This window comes from Podarcis raffonei, chromosome 1 (genome assembly GCF_027172205.1).
Source record: "Podarcis raffonei isolate rPodRaf1 chromosome 1, rPodRaf1.pri, whole genome shotgun sequence".
NCBI lineage: Eukaryota > Metazoa > Chordata > Lepidosauria > Squamata > Lacertidae > Podarcis > Podarcis raffonei.
The window spans coordinates 99775986-99794566 of NC_070602.1; the positions used below are offsets into that span (position 1 = coordinate 99775986).

General features: G+C 41.5%; 1 protein-coding gene across 14 annotated transcripts in view; it reads left to right on the forward strand.

Annotated features, from left to right (window-relative positions):
* Window positions 1–18581, forward strand: part of ARHGAP15 (Rho GTPase activating protein 15) — a 371887-nt gene that overhangs the window by 184397 nt on the left and 168909 nt on the right. For all 14 annotated transcript variants that reach the window (XM_053406105.1, XM_053406066.1, XM_053406058.1 and 11 more), the window contains 2 exons: window positions 1274–1372; window positions 4029–4155. In XM_053406105.1, coding sequence (XP_053262080.1) covers window positions 1274–1372; window positions 4029–4155 — 226 coding nt within the window. The remainder of the gene's footprint in view (window positions 1–1273; window positions 1373–4028; window positions 4156–18581) is intronic.

An 18581-nucleotide genomic window follows, 5' to 3' on the forward strand; every position in this document is an offset into this window, starting at 1 on the left:
GCAGTAAATAAACACAAACATTGTGGTAAGGATCAGACTCTTCTATTATGGGAAGGGCATTTTATGCAGAATCCCCATGTGTACTGTAACATGCCCTAAAGTCTTTATTGTGTATTCCACATGGCTTTTAAATTTTTTAGTCATATGGGTATAGCCCGTACATTTCTGAGATTATGTCTGTTCATTTTAAAAAGGAACTAGTTCTAGTTCACCCTCTCAAAAGAGGAACTGGTTCCAGTTCATTTTACGAAACAAACTAGCTCAGCTCAAATTCATCCAAATGAACTTTTTATAAAAAGTTGATCTAGTGGTTCAGCAGTGGAAACTGCTAGCACATTTCCAAAGCTAAGCAGGGTTTGGTATGGTTTCAAATTGGAGGGATGACCACATATTGAGATTACTGCAGTACAGGGGCTTGAACTAGATAACCTCGGGGTCTCTTCCAACTCTACAATTCTGTGATTTTATTAATCATCCTTGGTTTTAAAAAAACACACACCAAATGAGCATTCAGAATTTTACCAGCTGCAATGCTGAATTATGAAGTAGAACACAAGTAATAAGATGTCTGACAGACAAAATGTCAACAGGTGAAGCCTTCCTTGTAATTTTATTCGGCTCATCCTGTTTTATTTGTGCCAGCCACAAAGTTGTTAAAGGCAAAATGCATTATTCACTTTGTTCCTGCATTTGTAGTTTTGCTTAGCAACAGTGATTAAATGACTAAGCAACCTTAGCAACAGCAGTGCCTCCATCTCTGCCTAATAAGCCTTAGAAAGTTGGCTTTATGTTTTGCTTTCTAACCTTCTTTATACATTTTCAATTAACTTACTTTAAAAGAAAGAAAGAAAACTAAGAACACAGGCTTCCTTCTGCAAGGGGAGGGGAGGGAATGAATGTGAAGATGAGCTAGAAATCATTCAGTGTTTTAGCACGAAACTTAATTCACCTTTAGTTCACTCAGCAATTATCCAAATCAGTGATTTTTGAACTACTTTAGTGAACTTCATTAAACTGAACTAGTTAATTCCAAGCACTGAAAATCATCTACTTGGAAAGTTCACTTTCCAATGGGGATTATTTCAAGAGTAAGTACTGTAGGTTTCCTGCATTCCTACGTTCTGGATATGTCCTAAATGCCATAATTATAGAACCAGTGGCATTAAAAAATGGCAAGCTATTGAAACATCTGTGTTTCTCAAATGAATTACATGAAAAGAAAAAGTGTGTCTCACATAGTTTGCTTACCTATGACTTTCCCATTGTCATTTAGATCACAACAGCATCCGGAAATGAGGTCCTTCTTCACTCAGATATTGACTTCATCATACTGGAGTGGTTCAATGCTATAAAAAATGTAATTGACAGATTGGTATGTATTTGTTTTGGCTATTGATAAAAGTATCATGGAGCAATGCATGTGCTTACACATCTAAGCAAGTTTTAAAGCAAGTGAACTTAATAATGAGAACCCCCCTTTAAATCACTATATAAATGTGTGTGTGAAGATCTATATGCATTTTTTAATGCTATAAATAAATAAATATTCCAGATAAAAAGTGTTGCTGGACTAAAATGCTGTTTGATTCTATCCTAAAACAGAATGGTGCATTTATTGCTGTGAAATAATGACAACACTGGTTTACTGTGGGTTGTAAAAGCACACAAGCGCTTAATAACTAATGAATTTTTACATTTTCTATTTATGCTATCTACAGTATATAATCTTTCATATGACTATTAATACGTATGAGTCTTTTATGCATTTTCATATTATTTATTTGCCAGAATGGCACTAGAAAATATTCTGATGTATCTGATTGTTGTTACTCCTTTCTTTCCCACTGGTATTTTAGGACTGTGTTTTCTGACAACCATTTTAATTGCCTCTCCCTCCCAATTTCTATTTATGTCACCACCACCCCTCATGTGCGTTTGAACGTACTTAGTATAAACTTCACTTTTCAACTCTCCTAATTATGCTAGAACTATTTGTGCAGCATGTATCCTTTTTGCCCTTGTTCACTGCATTTTTCAATAGAACTTGTTGCGAGCGGTTTGGTGGCATTTTGATGTCCAATCTACACACCTCTTTTAAAGCTCTAATAGTGAGACAAATGAATAAGAATTGTAAAACACCTTGAAACTGAAAATCCTATGTGATGGTATTATCTCAAAAGGCTTTAAATAAACTGTACTGCAGTGCCTATCTATAAATTACATTAATCACAGGATTAGCCATCATGTGTGTCTTTCTTTTTTTTAAAAAAAATAATAATAATACATGCAAGGCATAGGAAGTGATAGCATATGGTACTGTAGGATGCAGTGAGGGAAGATTTAAGCCAGGGGTCAGCAATTTTTTTCAGCAGGGGGCCGGTCCACTGTCCCTCAGACCTTGTGGGGGGTGGGACTATATTTGGGGGGAGGGTGGAATGAACAAATTATTTTGCCAACAAATAACCCAGAGATGCATTTTAAATAAAAGCACACATTCTACTCATGTAAAAACACCAGGCAGGCCCCACAAATAACCCAGAGATGCATTTTAAATAAAAGGACACATTCTACTCATGTAAAAGCACGCTGATTCCCGGACCATCCGCGGGCTGGATTGAGAAGACGATTGGGCCGCTTCCGGCCCCCAGGCCTTAGTTTGCCTACCCATGATTTATGCCTTCCCTCCCTGGCTGCAATCTGGAAAAACAATTCTCTACCCTGCATGACAGCTAGCATTTCATGGGGGGTGGGGGGGTGGGAGCTCTCATTGCCTACAGTGAAAGGTGTGGTTTTTTTTCCTAATTGTTGTGCATATCAAGCTATCTCACAGGGTTGTTGTAATGAAACAATGGGTGTGCAAGAACTATATATATATATATATATATATATATATATATATATATATATGCTTCCTTAAGCTGATTAGAATAAAGGAAGGGGAAAAATTAAATTACTCCCCACCAAAAAAAAAAAAAAATCTTTCTCACAGTTATTGTTTACGTGGACACTTGAGTAATGAAACCTCAATTCTGCACTCAACATATGGAGTTTTTAAAGCAAAACAGAAGCCATATTATTTTATAGTTTATCCTATAATGCTTACTTGGAAGTAAGTTGTGCTGTGTTCTGTGGATTTATTAGCCAGTTAATGAGTCCTGAATTATAGTCTTACTCCTAGAACAGGAGTGGGGAACCTTTTTAGCCTGGTCGGCTAGATCTTTATTGCCCAACTTACCTTCCTGTCAATCATTTGATATCATGATGATGCCAAAAGTTAATCCAAGGAGTGCAGGGAGGGGTCTGCTTCTCCAACACATTCCCTGCAGGGCAGAAGGCCTTTAATGCAGTAGAGCAAGGTTTCCCAAACTTGGGTCTCCAGCTCTTTTTGGACAACAATTCCCACCATTCCTGACCACTGGTCCTGCTAGCTAGGGATGAAGGAAGTTGTAGTCCAAAAACAGTTGGAGACCCAAGTTTGGGAAACTCTGCAGTAGGGGAACTGGCAGATGACTTTGCTATTGCAACACTTCCCACATTCTGGATCAACCTTCTGCAACAATCCCCCCAAGTGTGAGAAGTGACATTGATAATTTCAGCGAGAAGGGGGAATCAGCAGAAATTACGTAACTTCCCCCTCTACCAGTGGAAGCATACCCTAAACAGACCTTTACTCAGAGCATGCTCCCACTAGCAGGAATGAACTCAGGGTCCAACCCACAGACATGGGAGAAAAATCTTCTCATAGTTTGGTATTTTCAAATAAAAGTGCCCAACTTTTATATAGCAGTCTCCAACGTATTTTCATTTCTCATTTTTATTTGCAGAATCAAAACCCACTTATAAGTATCACAATTTTAGCAGCATTGTACTGAACAGATCTTGTACCATACTTTTCAAAACTTTTAATATTTATTTTGTCAACATAGGATAAACGTATTTTAGTTTTCTTAGTCTCTGTTTCCTTTCAGTCAGACATTTTAAATCAAGCCTATTGTTCCATATATTTCTTTATCATTTTTTTCTTCTAGCCCAAAGAGAAGACTAACAAGTCAAGGAAAAATGAGTTCAAGCTTGCAAGATCCTCTAGCTCTGAATTGCTGAGCAGCTTTGAGGCTGAATCTAAGGAGCCAAAAGCAGAAAACAGAAGGTCTTTGAGTAAGTCCCTCTTATGTATATTTAAAGAAATATTACATCATAGCATGCTTATTGTAATGCAATTCAGGCAGCTATCTGAGTGATTTGGAGGACATCCAAAACATTTGTGCAAGAAGACAATTGGATCAACGAGAGTACTTTTTCATATAGTGCATTAGCATGGAACTATGAGAGAACTTAAAACTGGTTTTGATGATATATTGGCTGGCCTCTGCAAATAACTCTTTATTCAAGGGGTCTACAGGCCTGAACAGTGTAATGGTGAGGGGCACGATTTTCATGACCTTGTGACTTCTCCTGCATGAAAAGAAAAATCAGAAGCATGTTTCTTTTGCAAATATTAAGCTGACTGAACCACCTCATAGAGAATGTGAAAAGCAAAGAGTTTTAGATAACCGAAGTGGAAGCGGTTGGGCCAACACAATTCATATTATTCATATTTAGCCAATGGCTCCTAACCCTAATTCTGTTCTAATACTTGGAAGTCCAAACACTTGGAAAAAACTGTGTGTTGAGCTGAAGGATGAAATTCCTATAACCAGTTGTATTTAAAAATTAAGGCTTCCCTATCTCCTCCAGATAAGCTCATGAGGATCAGGAATCCCTTCAAATGGGCATAGGATGGTTGTAGAGTCTTCAGTGGGAGGAGGAAACTGGGTAAAAACTGCTTTTGTTTCCACAAGTCTGAATCCCTGCCAAAGCTTCTGGTCAAGACAGATGATTTCACTTACATCTTCTTTCATGCATTTCAGTGTTACTATCCAAGGTTCTTCCCTTGATTCCAGGCACTGCAATGGCCATCTTCAACTTCCTTCCTTCCTTCCTTCCTTCCTTCCTTCCTTCCTTCCTTCCTTCCTTCCTTTATTCATTGTATCACCATGGACAGGTAGCATTACTGCTGAAGGTGTTTGTGTGAAAGAATAATAATCTTTTAAAGACGAAATGTGGGATGGCATGCAATGGAGCTATCTTAAGTTCAGAAAAAAAGGTACAATGTATTGGAATGGCAGAAGGCCATGGAGGGTAGCCTTCATGTGTTCAATGAAACTTTTTATGCTAATAATAATAATAATAATAATAATAATAATAATACGCTATGCAAAGACTTAAGCCAGGGCCTGAGTACAAAATTGAGGGGGTGCCTGGTTTCTACACAATGCTTTTTAAAAAAAACAACTCCTCAAAACTAAAACAGCACATTCAGTAGTTCACAAAATGTTGCTGGTATATAGATGTTAACCAGCTTGTTATATATCTTGTTAATCAGAGAGGACATGGTGACTTTTCACTAAGTGATCCTGTCACTTGCACAACCAAAGTCCACACAGCTCTCATTGGGTCGGTTATGACACACTGCTTGGGGGATTCTAAGAGACATCTAGCAATCTATTGTGGGATGCTGGACTAGGTAACCCTTGGCCTGATTGAGCAAAATTCTTCTTAAGCTTTTAAAGCACATGGAATTCAATCTCTCCTGGTGTTCCCGTAGGGGTCGTGTCACGGCCCAAGCCCCCGACCTGGGCTTTGGACATGATCAACACCCCCGGATTCCTTTAACGGAATACCCTTAAGCTTGGAGGGGCAGGTGATGGCCACACCTCCCCTCCCCCATCACAAGGTCAAACATTGCCTAACTGCAACCCTAACAAAGTTGTGATGATTGCTACGAGGTAGACAAAAACCACATGGCCAGTGCCAATTTGCCAAGTGGAAAAATTCCTACCAGGCCCCTCAACGGCGACCAACCGAGGTCCATAGCAAGGCCAGTGCCTAAACCTGCAAAATAGGGAGGGAGGGAGGGTGATTGAGGAAGCGAGCCAAAGAGGAAGCCCTCTGGTTCGCTCCTCTGATTTAAACGGTCCCGGCCACGCCCCCTGACCATGGGGATTGGCTGGCCAGGCCCTGATGTGGCAGGGACCCCGGGGCAAGGGGGGACAAAGTCCCCCACCCCCGGCAGGGAGTGGGTGACCACGCGGTTCACCGCAACTCCTCTCTACTGGGAAGTGGAGCGGATTTGCGTGTCAAGACCCTGAAGCCACCCCCTCGTTGGGAAATAACACGCACAAGGACACAGATATTAGCTTTATGTTATTGGGCAAATTTGGCCACAACTTTATTGATTACAGAATGGGAGTGGTATTGCCTTAGGCATTGAATGGACCCGACTATATCTGGTTCCTGCCCAATGCGCAGGAAGTCCGGTAAGGCCACCGGAAGGCCCCAATCCTAAAAGTGTAGGCAGCATATTCCCTAGCCAGAAGCCCACAAGCTTCAATAGCTTTGTGCATCACACGAGTAAACTGCTGTCTGGCAAGATGGGGCCCATCCTCGTGTACTAGGAAAGGGCCGGAACCAGGGGGCCTGAGGTCCAGAAACCTTTTTGTGTCCTTTACGGGGCAGGGACCACTTTTCATGGTTGCCATCAGCCGAACCAAGGCACCCTGTCCTTTCTGGTCTGTTTTTGAGCGATGGATGCAAACCACCAACATTGAATCTGAAAGCTGAATATCATCAAGTTGCAGGCCTTGGGATAAAGGACCCAGCTCGCCTTCATGCGCTACTTCACCAACTCTTAGGGATCTTAGCTTAAGATCCCTGATGGGTTGACCAAAGGTCCTTCTAGCCCAGCATTCTGTTTCCAGCACTGTCGAGTCAAATGCCACTGTTGAGCTCATAATTGCAAGCAGGGTATGAATACAACAGCCTTCCCGAGTTGTTTGCCCATGGCTTTCAAATGTTATCTAACTGGTACATGTAGGTCCCAGTTAGCTATACCTGAGATGATAAGTAATTTGGATATAAATAGCCAAATAAACAGATTTAATTTCCAGCGAAAAGGCATCAGTGTACTCAATGTCCCAAAATTATACATCTATGTAGAAATAATATCGGATATATTTAGTACTTTAGCAAGCATGTCTTTTTCTAGTTTGTACATATTGGAATGTAAATCTTAGCTTTGGTAGAACTCCTTATATCATTGCTTTATTCAACCCTAGTTAAAAATGGCTCATGGTGAACACACACAATCCAAGGGCCTCTACCTCTTTGCCATTTTTTGGGGCAAAACGCCAGTAAGCTGTCTCACCATTTGTTGTTGTCTTTTATGCTTCTTGGCATCATAAATCTAACATCTCTTCAGTAATGATTTAGAAGACAGATCAAGTTCCCACCAATGATATAAAGTTAGCATACAACCCAGCACTTGAACTACAAAAAGTTCTGAGGGTCCCCTGTCGTGCTTAAACTTTGTGTTTAGAAGTAGAAACAATCCAACGTGAAATCCGACTGATTTAAGCTTTGTGTGTGTTTAAATAGTATAGACTGAGTTGCCTTACAAATATGTATTTGGAATTTTCTTCCAGCCCCTTGAGACTCAGTAATTATGTGGAATTAGAAAAATGTTAGCATGTGCTTACTTATTCGTAGTCAAAGCACAAACTGTATTGTCAGTTTTCTGCCTTTGGCTTTCTATGCCCTTAATGTTCACACCAGTATCGTCGCCAGAATTATCGGCAGCCAGAGCCAAAATTGCTTTAAAAAGGCATGAGAACTGGTAATGACATGTTGTTAGCAGTTAACAGGTGGTCGTTCCATTGTCCAGTTTGACTGCGGAGCACAAAGACGGTATGTTACAGTATTTGCAATGAGGGCATTGCAAAAGGTGTTTAAAAAATTGAAATGCATTTCTGTGGTGTTCATGTTATTCACTCTTCTCTGCAAACTAAAGAAATATATACATTTAAGTAATAATAATTATTATTATGAGTGATGTCCAAGTTATACCCAGAGGAGATCCCTGAAATCAATGGGCTACAATTTTAATGGGCCTACTCTGATGTATATCACTTAATCATTATTGTTTACATTTAAACTGAAACAAACCACGGAACAGAAATAATTAGTAAGGAAGATTCTCATTTAAGGTAGGAAATATGCTTTGCACAACTCAAACCACTTTTGAAGTTAATTCTTTTCAATGTTATGGTCCTGGTATAGCAAACTACTGTAATATAGGCTTTTCATTGATGGCTGTCAAAGGATGCAGTATATTTCAGTACCGTCTACAATTAGGCAATCTTCAAACTACAAGAGCATTGGGGTTTGCATTATCTGCTGTAGATCACATCCCCTGTGAGCATGAAGCCTTACATTGCCCTGGTAAATATAAATTGCAGATCCTTGCGGTTTTCTGGATCACTGTCACATTTTGTATGTTTGTATGCTGTACCTCTTCTTCATCAGGCATGATGCTGCATAATGCTAAGGAATGAAGAGGGAAATTTTAAAAGTACCAAAAATAGGCTGATGTTATAGCCATAAAGTTAGCCAATAGTAGACAATGTTCCATGTTGGTGATAGAGACTCTTTATCTACTCCAGGAGTCTGAATTTTTAATTTGGGGCAGATCTGGAGTACAAGCCAGACTTTCTCACATGTGAGGAGCAACCATTCCTTCCTCATCCTCCAGTCCTAGATGTGCAGCCTGATACCTCTTTTTCCTCCTTCTAATTTCTGTTCCTTGTATATCCATAAGTAAAACAGCTAGATGCATTATTTTTTTAAGTGAGGCAGCCTAGGATGGAGCTATGTCCTCACAGATGATGTACCCATTCCGTTGCTGGTTGTTTCTTTCAGGCCATGTCAGGGTTCATAATGTTGCATGAATGCTGCTTGATTCTTGGACTCTTTCAAGAGAAGGTGCCATGGACTCTTATGTTTCCTGCACTCAATATTCTCATCATTACTTAACTGTGGACTGGAAACAGTGTTGTCCCTTGACGTTGGTACAAGTCTAGTGCAGGGAGTGCCTGCTGAGGGGTGGGATTCCTGCTGTTGCATATACCCCCAGTTGAATTTGGACATTTCTGTTTTAGTGTACTCCCCCCCCCCAATGTGAGGGGCAAGTCAGTGCCCCTGAATGATAGTCTTAATTCACCTGGTTCTCCTGATCCAGCAGTAGCACACTTAACGTTTGAAGCAATCATACCCATCACAAATTATTATTATTATTATTAGTAGTAGTAGTAGTAGTAGTAGTAGCCTGCCCATCTGGCTGGGTTTCCCCAGCCACTCTGGGCAGCTTCCAACAAAGATTTAAAATACATTAAAATGTCACACATTAAAAACTTCCCTAAACAGGGCTGCCTTCAGATGTCTTCTAAATGTCAGGTAGTTGTTTATCTCTTTGACATCTTATGGGAGGGCATTCCACAGGGCGGGCGCCACTACCGAGAAAGCCTGGGTCCCTATAGCTTTGCTTCTTGCAGTGAGGGAACCGCCATAAGGTCCTCAGCGCTGGACCTCAGTGTCCGGGCAGAACGATGGGGGTGGAGACGCTCCTTCAGGTATACTGGGCCGAGGCAGTTATGGGCTTTAAAGATCAACACCAACACTTTGAATTGTGCTCGGAAACGTACTGGGAGCCAATGTAGGTCTTTCAGGACCAGTGTTATATGGTCTTGGCGGCCACTCCCAGTCACCAGTCTAGCTGCCACATTCTGGATTAGTTGTAGTTTCCGGGTCACCTTCAAAGGTAGCCCCACATAGAGCGCATTGCAGTAGTCCAAGTGGGAGATAACTAGAGCATGCACCACTCTGGTGACACTAATCATTCTTTACAATTGGGCTGTACTTAACATTTCATGAATATGTGGGGTTGGCTATTATACCATGACATAAAAAGTTGTTAGTCTTGTGCCCTCTTATTTGTTGGTCTGTGGTATTGATATATAAGTACAATCTTTACTGATATTGTTCATCTGGTGCTCCTTCATAAAAGAGCGACATGGGAGTGGTCTGTTCTACAGATGCTTCTATGATGCCACTGAAGACATCTCATTATACATTCTCTCCCCATGCAAGATGATTAGCTCTGTAAAACTCACTGCAGCAGTCATCTGTTGGGCAGGTGTAGACACACAGATTCATGGAGCCCCTTGCTATGCATAAGGGTCTCTGGATCAAGACCATTATGTTATGATGCTACCTATCTCCTCAATCTGGAAAATGGTGGCAATTTAGATTGTATTGGTAGCTTTTAAATTAAGGGATCCACTTCCTCATTCTCGCTTCCAGCTTGATTATTTCTCTGTCATTTATTATTTGATGCAATCACTAATAATTACAGCAGGATAATAGCACTCCCCAGTATTCTTTTCATTGCAGTTTTTGATAATATTAGTTTGAATATAATAATATTTTAAAATAGCATCCATTTAAACGTTTGGCAGAGAAAACTCGTATTTGTTCACTTAATTCGCTTTTATTGAACCATCTAAATTTTAAGACATAATAATGTTAGATATTAATCTTCTCTGGGTAAGATCATTACATTTTCCTTTACCTAATAGAATAGCAGGCTCATTACAGAACCATGTGAACTTAACACTAATCATTCTTTACAATTGGGCTGTACTTAACATTTCATGAGTATGTGGGGTTGGCTATTACACCATGACATAAAAAGTTATTAGTTTTGTGCCCTCTTTATTTGTTGGTCAGTGGTATTGATACATGGGTACAATCTTCACCGATATTGTACAGAGAAGGTGACAAGTTGCCATTTTTGTGACACTAGCTATTTTGAATTTCCCAAAATTCAAAAAGGACCTCAGAACAGGACTTTGGGGCAAGGCAGGAGAATGGTGGCTGTTTTCATTATCTTCCCCTCTTCATCTAGCTGCCCATTCTCTCATACCCTGCAACGTGATTCTATGATTTCTCTGATGAAAGTAGGGACATACTATTCCATTATTATTATGATTGCTGCTGCTACTACTACTATTACTATTTATACTCCACCCATCTTGTTGGGTTGCCCCACCCACTCCAGGTGGCTACCAGCATATGCAAAAACATTAAACATTTAAAAAACTTCCTTATACAGGGGTGCCTTCAGATGGCTTTGGGATCGGATAACTCCATACCCTCCAATATTTCTCCAATGAAAACAGGGACATCCTACCATACCCTCTAACATTTCTCTGATGAAAATAGGGACATCATAAGGAAAAGTGGGACATTCTGGGATCGAATCAGAAACAGGGACAGCTTCTGTAAATCTGGGACTTGGCGGGTCTGTTCTCTTCACTTAACCACCCAACAGTGCCAAAACAAAACAGATTGTTTCAAAGTGGGTGAAAAATTGCAGAAATGGGCCTTCTCAATTCAGTCCATCCATTCCTTTCCACCACTACAATATGCAGTGAGTCCAGACAAACCAGGCAATGAGAAATCTGTGCATTCAGCTTCATGCAAGGGAATGACTGACTGGGGGGTATAAAACATATGTACAGAATTCCTATTTTGCAGCCTGCTCTGTAGGCTGCCAGCACGTGCCTCTCCACATGCCTGCTGTGGGTAGAGGAGAGCAAGAAGGATCTATTGAACCATATGAAAATCCCTCCTTGAAGGGAAGAGTTGTAGATTGTCCATAAACAATAACTGCTTTTGGATGGATGATATGTTATTGGTTCAAGTTCTTTTGCTCACTTCTTGTATGCAACAATAAATAGTTAACTAGTCATTAAGCTGTTAATTATCTCATTATTATTACTCGATTACCACCAGTACATATTTCAATTTTATGGAACATTGCTGCAAAAAAAAGAAAGCAATTTTATACTTCCTGCTATGTTTAAGTCTGAGTGAAAAGATAGCTAATGTACGAGAGAGTAAATTAAAGAATATCAATCGGAAATCTTCACCATAGATTGCTATCTGGTTTCTTCTTCCCTCTCCTGTAACCACCTCTCATCTTTGACTTTGAAGCCCAACAGTTTAAACTAGGTTCTTGTTTCAGCTGCTTAATCCGCTTTCATAAATCGTGTTCAAGTGCTGGAATAATTTGCACATCATTTAAGAATATTTACTTTGAAACATTCACCTCAAGCCTTTTTTGTATATCCTTTCTCTCTAAAGATTTGTAGTATTTGTTTTGTTCTCTGAGGTATAAAAGACCTGGGTAAACTTTATTCCTGTTGTTTCAAGATTAGTGAAATAAAATGCATATTTATTCAACTGGGAGCGAAAGAAGCTTTAGTAAAGACGATCATACATATAACCCTGGGGAATGATATAATACAAAATGCCTGCCTTAAAATCTCTTTAGACTTGTTCAAAACTGTATTGAATGACTTAAGTTCAAAAAAAATAAAAAATAAAGGACCCACAAATGCATTCTTTATAAACGTTTTTATCTTTGTTGTGAAGGAGAGAGCTGTATATTTTTGTTAATAAAAATGAACTCAATATTGGTGAAATGTGTATAGCGAAACATATAAAGGGATGTAGCAGGCAGTCTTTGGGCCCACTAAACTAAAATATTCATCACTAACTGGCACTGCTTTTGTACAATGTTGCAGGCTTAAATATATGTTAAAATTATTTAGTTACAACTATACACTTAGTAGACATTCCATAGTGATTTTAAGCTTTCAGTATACTATGGGGGAGAGAGCCATGTATGCTATTTAGTGCTCCTTGGAGTAAAGGTGGAATCTTAATGCAATATATAAACATAACAAAGTCCCATAGACACTGATGGTGTGGTTTGCCTGGTTAATAAAGGTCATTATTTCTCTGATTCTAGCAATAGATTATTTGTTTATTTGTTGCATAAAAAGTGTACACTGTTCAAGTGTAAAAAAAACCCCAAACAAACCTGAAAGCAGTTTACAAAAGATAAAACATTTAAATCCCAAAAAGTTCACACCCCTTCTTTGAAGCATAAAAATGTTAAAATACTAAAGCAGAATAAAATGACCTCAACTTTGTATGAATGTTCTTAGCAGGTGCCAAAAAGAGTGCAGTGGTACCTTGTTTCTCGAATTTAATCCATTCCGGGAGTCCGTTTGACTCCCGAAATGGTTCAAAAACCAAGACGCGGCTTCCGATTGGCTGCAGGAGCTTCCTGCACTCAATCAGAAGCCACAGAAGCCGCGTCAGATGTTCGGCTTCAAAAAATTTTCGCAAACCAGAACACTCACTTCCGGGTTTGTGGCATTCGGGAGCCAAGCCGTTCAACTACCAAGTTACCACTGTACAGTGAAGGAGTCTGCGTGATCTCAATAGACAGGGAGTTCCAAAATGTCGGTGCTGCCACCCCAAACCATGGAGTTCTTATAAATGCGGAACAAGTATTATGTAGTATCTGTCATAGCGCCAATTCCACTGACCGGAAAGGTCAGTGCGTGTGGAGTAAGGCAATTTTTAGGTAAACTGGTTCCAAGTTGTTCAGAGATTTATATACTACCACCAGTGCAGATTTTGCCTGTTGTCTTTGTCCATGGAGTTTTCTTGGCAGGGATACTGGAGTGGCTTGCCAGTTCCTCCTCCAGGTGGATCATGTTTGGTCAAAACTCTCCACTATGACCTGTTCATCTTGGGCGCCCTGCTCGGCATAGTTCATAGCTTCTCTGAGTTATTCAAGCCCCTTCGCCACGGCAAGTCAGTGATCCATGAAGGGGGAGGCAGTGGAAGGAGGCAGTGGAAGACAGAAGTGCCTGGCGTGCTCTGGTCCATGGGGTCACGAAGAGTCGGACACAACTAAATGACTAAACAACAACAACACCAGTGCAGATTAGCTAGACAAGTTAAAAAAACAGTGTTGAGAGACACACCACCTCTCACTGTTACACACCCTGCTGGCATGAATTCCCATATCCATTCTGAATAAAGGATGAACATAATACTTAGAACCTGTATTAGAACTACTGAGGAAACAAGTCTACGAAGCTGAACTTCCAACTCACTAGAACAGGGGTCTGCAACCTTTAAGACAAAAAGAGCCACTTGGACCCGTTTCCAAAGAAAAAAAAACTGGGAGCCGCAAAACTCGTCATTATAAAAATAACTTTTTTGTCACTTTTTTATTATTTCTTTGTTTGACCCCTCAGAATTACTCCTCCTCATAGAAATAAACGTTAAATTAACAAGTTACCATTTTTTGTGTGTGTGTTCTTCACTCCCCTTCAAAACAGTGACCAGCGTACATGTCCCTTACAATGTAGTGGGCGGGTGGGCGGGAAGGTGACGTCGGGACGGTGCGTGACTAACGCACGCACCACCCCCATGCGACGTCACAGCCAGTACAGCGCCTGCCACAGTGGGCCTCCTCCCCTCGCTAGTATCCGCCCCGGAGCCGCGGCAAAGGTGTAAAAGAGCCACATGCGGCTCCGGAGCCTCGGGTTGCAGACCCCTGCACTAGAATTTCATTTACAGTGGTACCTCGCAAGACGAATGCCTCGCAAGACGAAAAACGCGCAAGATGAAAGAGTTTTCCGTTTTTTGAGTCGTTCCGCAAGACGAATTTCCCTATGGGCTTGCTTCGCAAGACGAAACGTCTTGTGAGTTCTTGCGAGTTTGTTTCCTTTTTCTTAAAGCTGCTAAGCCGTTAATAGGCGCTAAGCCGCTAAGCCGTTAATAGCCGCTAAGCCGCTAATAGCCATGCTTCGCAAGACGAAAAAACCGCAAGACGAAGAAACTCGCGAAACGGATTAATTTCGTCTTGCGAGGCACCACTGTATTCTACAACATTCTAGTTCAGCCATGGTATCAAGTTGAACAGAAAGCTTATGAAGCGCCACGTGCTTGTTGTGGTCTTATATGCCTTGCATGTGACTGCAGCCACTGCCGTCTTCTTTTATTAATCACCAGTGGTGGCGCTCTTTGTTACCATTGTCATTTACATCACTTCTGGTAGCCTCTTGCAATTATTGCCATGGGGGCTACCCAACAGGAGGCTTGTAGCCCACCGAACTGAATCTTAGTCGCATTATATTCTATCCTCCCACACCCCTTGGCTATTTATTAATAATCCAGATGCTAGCTTCCTGGTTGTTTGGAAGTAATATGATTTGGCGGGAGCAGGGGAAGCAAGAAAGGGTGGCAATATTTATTTTTATTTTTTATGTTATGAATGTTTCTATTTCTCTAAATTTGGGAGCCTTCTAGTTCAGGATTTTTGATTCAGTGAAAGGGTACTTACTGGCTAGGCTTACCTCTCCCCCCCCCCCGATGGGGAAATAATGTCAGTGTTTAGACCTTCCAGGTTGGCGGTTGCATTTCATTTAAATTATGACCCTCCAATCCAAAACATTTAAAGAGGAGCTTAACGGATGGAAGCACATTACTGTCATTTGGATTGGGTGTATTAACGCTTTAAAAAATGAATGTGCTTCCTAGCATCTACTATTTGTTCCACCAGCTGCCTGCTGACGTGCCAGATAAACAGTTTAAGGAGAAGCATGTAAAAGCAGCCTATAGAGCGAAGACCACTTTGCAAACAAACAAACTTCCATATTCTGCCAGTCCCAAATATATATTTCATGTCTTCATATGCAGAAACACATACGAACCAGTGGAAGCACTCAAATTTGGGAAGTCATAAAAATGCTTATTGTCAGCAGTCAAAATGCAGCTTTCGAAAAGGATTCAAAACGATTATTAACCTGGAAAACTGGGCTGCATAAACAACCAAACCAAATTTACAAGTATGCATATGAAATGGCAAGAGGTAGCCCAAATGACTAAGCAAATGGCAACACCTTGGGAAATAATCTGTAGATGATGAAATGATTTGTAAACTCCCCATGAGCTTAGAACAAAATGCTGCTCCATAACCATAGGAGAGCATGCCAGTAATAGGAGGGAACCGTACTGCTCTGTCTAGTGTTGCTGATGGCATAACGCAACTGCTGTATCCAACTTTTGCTGTTTCTCTTTAAGCAAGATGTAGTCTCATTGTTGTCTAGATGAGCGAGTGACTCAAAGTGCCCAGAGGAGGCGCCCCAAGGGGCACAAACAGCTCCTAGGCAATGGAAAACACCTTCAAAGTCGAGGGTTTTGTTTGTGTATTCTGACTGAACTGGAAGAGGGTGCTGACTTTCTCTCTGTTTCCCCAGTTTTAGAAGGCTGGAGCTTTTATGTAGTTGCTGGAGTCTCTACCCCTTAGTCTCATGTGCCAATAGCTGGACATTTCAGCAGTGGCCCTGAATATTTTGCTTGGCTTGCTATGCCCTCTCCTCCTGTGTTCCTAGGGTAGATGACAGGGAGTCTGAGAGCTCGCTGGAAACCTGGACATTTCCAGGGCAAGGGTTCCCAGCTCTTTGAGATCATTGGCAGTGCAGAGATCTGCTTGCAAGGAATAGTTTCAGATTTGGGGCGGACCGAAATCTAATCCATTTTCTAATCCACAGATGGGGAACTTGTGACCTCTAGATGTTGTCACTCCAGCTCACAGCATCTCCATCCATCAGGGTCAGTGGTAAGGAATGGTGGGAGTTGGAGTCCAACAGCATCTGAAGGTCTTCAGGTTCCCCATTCTGGTTCTAACCTCAGGTAATGCAACACAAATGGCAGTGCAGCTGCTTTTCCTCATCACAGTTCTTAGGTGTACATTCTCTCTCTCTCTCTCTCTCTCTCTCTCTCTCTCTCTCTCTCTCTCTCTCATGTTGTGTGACTTTCTTCTAGATGAAATAGAGACAACCTCTACTGTTTCACACAGCCTTTGGGAAGATAAAACTCTCAGCAGGGCCATGTAACCTTGCTGTTTTGGTGTAACTGCAGGGTCTCCTTAACTTGATGGTCATATTTTGTGAAAGAGCAGTTTAAAAATATGAGGAAGTTAGCCATTAAATTTCTCAACTGACAGACATTCTGGAAAAAACAAAATGAATATCAGTATCAGGGAGGAGCAGGACATGGCCAGGACATGAGCATGAGTATGAGCAGATTTTATTTGCTGCCATTCTGGGATTCTGGTGCACCAGGGTTTACACCAGCATAATAGAGTTGGCCAGGATGCCAGAAGGAATGCAATTTATGAGCTTTCTCCATTATCTGCACAGCACGGGGTGTTCAGTCAACAGTGCAAAGGATGAGCTGAAGCATTCCCTGCTGGTTACCTGCTTTCAGCAATAGGGGTCGCTGTTTGGTAGTACCCAGTTGGTTAGCTGTCAGATTCTAGAGCTCCCTATTGTGGCTCTTAGGTAATTCACAAAATATAGAGTCCATTCATAAAACAGTGTTCATTCATAAAGCAGTAACATAAATCGCCATTGCTACATATTGAGTATATACTTCAGCGGTTGAATGTACAAGTTTATGGCCATGCTGTAGTGTAGTGCTTATGCGACTGTGAATAAAAGGTGCCTAGGCTCATTGTCTCGGGGTTTGGGGGGAAGAGGTGACAAAACTGATTTCCAATAAGTGCCCCCCTTTATTTCCATAACAAGTCCTTGAGTCTCTACTCTGAATAGTGACACCAGGGACCTCGAAGGGGCAGGGCTTGTCAGTCCAACCCCTGCACAGTCTCATCAGGGCTGACCTTAAGGCAATTGGAGCAAATAATAATAATAATAATAATAATAATAATAATAATAATAATAATAATAATTTATTTATACCCCGCCCTCCCCAGCCAAGACCGGGCTCAGGGCGGCTAACAACCAATAATAAAAACAAGTTGATTAAAATACAATTTAAAAGATTAAGATACAACATTAAAACAATTAGGGAGCAATCTCTTCATAGAAGGAGAAAGGAAAAAGAAAGAGGGGGAGGGAATCAAACTGATTCTGAGCCAAAGGCCAGGTGGAACAACTCTGTCTTACAGGCCCTGCAGAAAGAGATCAGATCCTGCAGGGCCCTGGTCTCAAGAGACAAAGCATTCCACCAGGCTGGAGCCAATGTTGAGAAGGCCCTGGTTCTGGTTGAGGCTAATCTAACTTCCTTAGGGCCTGGGACCTCTAGGGTGTTGTTACATATGGACCTTAAGGTCCTCCGTGGGGCATACCAGGAGAGGCGGTCCCGTAGGTACAAGGGTCCTAGGCCGTGAAGGGCTTTAAAAGTCAAAACCAGCACCTTAAATCTAACCCTGTACTCCAACGGGAGCCAATGCAGCTGGAAAAGCACTGGGTGAATATGCTCCCATGGCAGAGACCCTGTGAGGAGCCTCACTGCAGCATTCTGCACCCGCTGGAGTTTCTGGGACAGCTTCAAGGGCAGCCCCGCGTAGAGTGAATTACAGTAGTCAAGCCTGGAGGTGACCGTCGCATGGATTACTGGGCCAAATTGGGCCCCGCGGGCTGCTCCTAAGGGGGCCCCCACACCAGGGCAATCTAGATGGATTTTATTTATATCTACAAAATTTTGCAGAATTTTGCTGTGAACTGGGGCCCTACAAAAAACCAAAAAAATCAAGTTGCGCCCCACTGCTTCAAATTGGGCCCCACTGGCTAGCCCTGCGTCTCATCATTGCTGGGCCTGAGTTGCCCTGCCCTTGCATGAAGTCTTGGGTTTGCAATTTTGGGAGCGGGGAGACTGCAGTGGTGGGGAGCGGGCAGGCTGGTGAGGTCCCCTAGTTTTAGTGGCCCGAGTTGTCCTGCCCTCACATGAAGTGTTGGGTTTGCAATTCTGGGAGA